The sequence below is a fragment of the Mobula hypostoma genome, chromosome 10 (genome assembly GCF_963921235.1).
Source record: "Mobula hypostoma chromosome 10, sMobHyp1.1, whole genome shotgun sequence".
NCBI classification, from domain to species: Eukaryota; Metazoa; Chordata; class Chondrichthyes; order Myliobatiformes; family Myliobatidae; genus Mobula; species Mobula hypostoma.
The window spans coordinates 117,168,852-117,174,223 of NC_086106.1; the positions used below are offsets into that span (position 1 = coordinate 117,168,852).

The 5,372-nt window shown below is 46.0% G+C and overlaps 1 protein-coding gene across 1 annotated transcript; it reads right to left on the bottom strand.

The window, feature by feature from the left end:
- Positions 1 to 1,925: 1,925 nt before the first annotated feature.
- On the bottom strand, positions 1,926 to 3,929 carry sowahd (sosondowah ankyrin repeat domain family d). Its single transcript, XM_063061453.1, has one exon. It carries the CDS (start codon positions 3,868 to 3,870, stop codon positions 2,887 to 2,889), a length of 984 nt encoding a protein of 327 aa, XP_062917523.1. The 5' UTR covers positions 3,871 to 3,929; the 3' UTR covers positions 1,926 to 2,886.
- Positions 3,930 to 5,372: the final 1,443 nt, after the last annotated feature.

Genomic DNA, 5,372 nt, shown 5'->3' on the forward strand with positions numbered 1-5,372 from the left:
ATCTGGCACCAATGCAAAACACTTTCCATTCCACGGAGTAGGTTCTTCCGCACTCCACAACCCCGATGAAACCCTGACCTAATCACGGGACAAAGACCCTTCGTCGCTCTGACCGCGACGCTACCATGGCGCCATGTTTACGATCACTTGTATGAAGTAGCTATTTGTGATTAGACGGATCTAGTTTGAAACAGCAGTGTGTTTATCGAAGATAGTGCTTATCCTTATTTAACACCAGTCTTTATATAATAACTATTCTGAAGAGGCAAGAATCATTAAATGTTTTAACTATTGGCCAGGGGTACTGCATGAAAGTGCACACAGCTCACCTAAGAAACCTAGCTAAAGTGAAACGAACTTAAGATAGAATTGTTGTGCAGCTTGCACCTCAGTGCAGAAGTTGTAATGTAAATACACAGGGGTTGTATTTATTTCATTCTTCAACTGCAGTTCCCACAACCTACATCACTAGAAGGATAAGCACATGGTAATGTCACCAAGTCATAAGATCCTGAAATGTAAATAGGAATCTTTTCCTGCCTCACTGCATCTGAAGTAAAAACAAGATTCCCATTCAACAGCACTGCGAACCTTCCAGGATTTGTGTGGCGCACGACCACTTTCACAAGTGCAACAAGGGATTTACAGTGAATGCCCACATCCTGCGTTTGAATGAAATGCTTGTGTCGCAAATCATCGAGTATGTTTGGCAACTGGCCTCTTCAAAATTAACCCGTTGCATTTTTTAATGCAACAAGTACACTTGTGATTTAAACACATGTTCCCTGTTATTCAGCATGTAGGACAGAGGGTGATACGCAGCGTTCCAGGTGGCTCAGTAGCGTGGTGGTCAGCATAACACTTTACGGAGACAGTGATCGTGATCGGGTTTCAATTCCCGCCGCTGTCTGTAAGGAGTGTGTATGTTCTTCCCCGTGACTGTGTGGGTTTCCTCCGGGTGCTCCAGTTTCCTCCCACCTTCCGAAAATGTACAGGTTAGGGTTAATAGTTATGGGCATGTTATGTTGGCGCTGGAAGCGTGTTGACACTTGTGGACTGCCCCCAGCACAATGTTCCGACTGTCATTGGCACAAACAACAAATTGCACAGTATGTTTCAATGCACAGGTGTCAGATAAAGCTAATCTTTCATCTTTAATGTGATACATGGATAGCTATCAAAAATGTTGCACCCTGGTTGGGAATTTTGTAAAAAGTTTAAGACGCAGGGAAAATTGGGCCAGTCCTGAGCTGAATCTCTAAATTTAAAAAAAATGAAATTAAAAATCAGAAAATGCAATACAATTGAGACTTTTCAGCATACAATGGATGAAAAAAAACTGATCAAATTTAATTAACATATCCTTTATCAAACTGAAAAAAAGTTAAACCAGCTGTTTATTAAATCGCAAACACAAGAGATTCCACAAGTGCTGGAAATCCAAAGCCCCACACACAAAATGGCAGCAGATCAGGCAGCATCTTTGGAGAGGAATCAACAGTCGACATTTTGGGGTGAATAGTCTTGGCCATGGATTCATTTCCATAGATGTTGCCTGACCTGCTGAGTTCCTCCAGCAGGTTGTGTGTTTTGCTCTGTTTATTAGATCACTTGCATCCCATATCTTCAAGCTGCTTAACACCACACTCGATGCAAAATTAAACAGACTGAAGCACGACGAATCAGAAATTACTGGCCAAAATTCAGGACAGAGGGCTGTGGAGTGGAGCAGAAATAGTAAACCATTGGTTGTGATGGTATTTTTTAAAACCTGTTTTTCAGTATGTTTGTATCCAATATGAAAGTGAAACTACAATTTTCCCACAATATTTTGAAAATTTAGTATTGTATTATTTCAGATCTAGTATATAATGTCTCTACCAGCACTTTGCAACTAGCTTAAACAAAATATTTCACAATAAATCTCATTTTCCAGTTGCTTTTATTGTCTCCATTATTAATCCTAGTCTTTATAATTGATACTCAATCACACAATCAAATTACACATAGTAATAAGCCACCTTGAAAAAGATTGTCAGCTACACACTTATGGTACAAAATAGAGATTTCTAGTACAAAAGTTCCTGAATGAAGTAAAATTTAAACCGATTTTTTGGAAAACATACTGAAAATAAATATAAAGAGAAGAGATTCTGCAGATGCTGAAAACCCTGAGTAACACACACAAAATGCTGGAGGAACTCAGCAGACCAGGCAGAATCTGTAGAAAGGATGAACAGTTGACCCTCATCAGGACGGGAGGGGAAGGGGGAAGAAGTCAGAATAAGCAGCTGGAAGGAGGGGAACGAGTACAGGCTGGAAGGTGATAGGCGAAACCAGGCAAGGGGCAAGGTAGGTGAGTGGGGAAAATAAATATAGTCTAAGATCTAGTATTAAATCTTATCAATTCAGTAGCATCATCACACAATTACCATCGTCACCAGGTACCAAATCTATTATTTTCCTTATTTATAAATTGCACATAAAAATAACGACTAAGAAATTCCAGTACTACTCCCAGAACACATACTGTAGTTACTTGTGGGAAGTATAGATGTGACATCTCATCGTGCAAGGACTCTTAAAGTGAAAAGCTTTTTTTGATTAAATTTACCATTTGAAAATGGAAACCATTATGTTATAAAATGTCAGGAAAATATGTCATTATTTCGAGAGCAAATAATTGTGCTTTTGAACGCAATTCAAACGCACTGTCACATTAAATTTTAGACATTAATGTTCGTTGGCTCATTTGCTGTCTGGCAGCGATTCCTTCGCAGAGGTAAAGTGCTTTGGGGTGCCCCGTCAATAGGAACATGGCTGGTGCTATAGAAAATTTAGTAGTGCCGGGTTCTCAGTCTACACCGCGTCTATAGTGTACGCAGTCTAAAACGAGGTGCGTTTCCACCAACGCCGATAATTTGCTTGTAAGATTCTCTGCAATGAGGCGATTACAGGGAATTGGGGCTTTTTCAACTGACCGTCCACCTGAGTTTCCTCCGCCTCCTGCGACCGGGCGCACTTCTTGGAGTGGTCTGCCGTCCCGTGCGGGCGCTCCCGGTTCTCCGCCCCGACCAGCTCCCGGAATTTGCCGGGGACCCCGCTGGCCAGGTAATGGCAGGCTTTCCTACCGCCGAAGTCACGGGCATCCACGTCGACGTTGTAGGCGCCGATCAGTAGCTTGATGACCATCTGGTGTCCCTGCATGGCCGCCAGGTGCAAGGGTGTGTGACCCCCTCCCCCGGCCCGACAGTTCAGGTCCAGGCGCAAGCCGCGATCTTCCGCCAGGCGCACCAGTTCCCGCAGCGCGCCGTCGTTTCCCTGCTTGGCGAGCCAGTGCGCCGCCGTCAGCCCCGTCACCGGATCCTTCCTGTTCAACAGACTGGGCACCGAGTCCAGCAGAGCGGTCAGCTTCTCCAGATCGCCTCCGGCCGCTGCCATCATCCACTCGTGCTCGGCCAGACCCTCGTCCATCGGGTCCTCTCCATCCAGCCGCTGATCTGCCGCTACTTTCCTGCTCTGCGCCCGAGCCCCCGCGCTCACGCCGGAGTCGCACCGCTCCAGCCGCAAACTTCGGCGGGAGATCCGGCGAGCTGCGAGCGACCCCGTCAGCGGCTGCGTCCGCGCCGCATTTGCGCCGACCAGTTCGTCCGTCGCTTGCAAGAAGCGACCCAGGAGGCTGGACAGGCGGTTGACGTCCTCCAAGACCCGGTCGTAGGTCGGACAGTGGCGGTCGCTGCCCTTGGTGGGCAGCGTGTCCCAGTCGTGGTCCGCAGCCACCAGCCGATCTCCCTCGGGGGTCTGAGCCAGGGGTACTCCCTTGGTGGCTGGAAGGAACCGACCGCGGCTCGCCTCGATCTTCTCAAACATCCTGAGCCCGCTGGAGTCCTACCCCGTAAGGATCGTGCTCGGAGAGTCCAAAGTCCAAAATGAATTAGCGAACAAATGAGCCTTGAGTCACAGCTCGCTGCACCCCGCCCTACGGCACGCCTCCCGCGGAATTTCCATCACGCGGAAGGCCAAACAGGCGTAGGCACCCGCTGGTCTCCTCAAATCGGCTCTCGCTTCTACTTTCTGCTTCTCATAAACTAAAGGACATGCATCTAAATTAAAAGGGGGAAAGTTTAAAGGAGATCTTTTTTTTCTTTACGCAGAGTGGCAACGTACTGTGTTACTGTTGTAGACAGCTAACTTATATTTCTGACTGAGCAACCTTGCGACAATTTACTTTGGGATAAATGAAGTTTTATCTTATTTTATATCTGGGTCTATTGCCCGTGACCATAAAACATAGAAGCAGAATAAGGCAATTCGGCCCATCTAATCTGCCTTGCCATTCTATCACGGTTGATTGTTTAATCCCTCTTAAACCTATTCTCCTGCCTTCTCCCCGCACCTTTTGTCGCCCTTACTGATCAAATACAGTACGTGTCAACCTCCACGTTAAATATACCCAAAGACTTGGCCTCCACAACAGTCCTTAGCAATGAATTCCAAAGATAAATTCCGCCTGATCTCTTTTCTGAGCGACACCCTTCTATACTGAGGCTGTGCCCTCTGGTCGTTGACTCACCCACGATTGAAAACATCCACCCCACTTTCACTCTGTCTCGGCGTTTTCAATATTCGATATTGAATATATTGATACCGACCCTTATTGAACCTATAAGACACTGTTGATAAATCTGTTTTGCAGGAAGTTTACTGTAAACTGAGTACTGTTACTTGAGTGAACAGTGCAATAGAATGGAACGGTGAGGTAGGGTTGTAGTGTTTATGATCAGAAGATATAGGAGCATATTAGGCCATTTGGCCCATCGAGTCTGCTCTGTCATTTTATCATGGTTAATCCCATTTTCCTCTCAGCCCCAATCCTGTCACCTTTTCATTTATTCCTTTCCCAGATACATTACCTCCTTCAGAATCCATCACCACCATTTATACCCTTCAGGAAACGTTCAGAAATATGAGAGAGAGAGAGAGAGGGAGAGGGAGAGGGAGAGAGAATGAGAATAGAAACATAGAAACATAGAAAATAGGTGCAGGAGTAGGCCATTCGGCCCTTCGAGCCTGCACCGCCATTTATTATGATCATGGCTGATCATCCAACTCAGAACCCAGCCTTCCCTCCATACCCCCTGACCCCTGTAGCCACAAGGGCCATATCTAACTTCCTTTTAAACATAGCTAATGAACTGGCCTCAACAGTTTGCTGTGGCAGAGAATTCCACAGATTCACCACTCTCTGTGTGAAGAAGTTTTTCCTAACCTCGGTCCTAAAAGGCTTCCCCTCTATCCTCAAACTGTGACCCCTCGTTCTAGACCTCCCCAACATCGGGAACAATCTTCCTGCATCTAGCCTGTCCAATCCC

What these genes read in the sequence shown, in the direction of transcription:
- sowahd (XM_063061453.1), bottom strand. Translation starts at nt 3,870, where the DNA reads ATGTTTGAGAAGATCGAGGCGAGCCGCGGTCGGTTCCTTCCAGCCACC.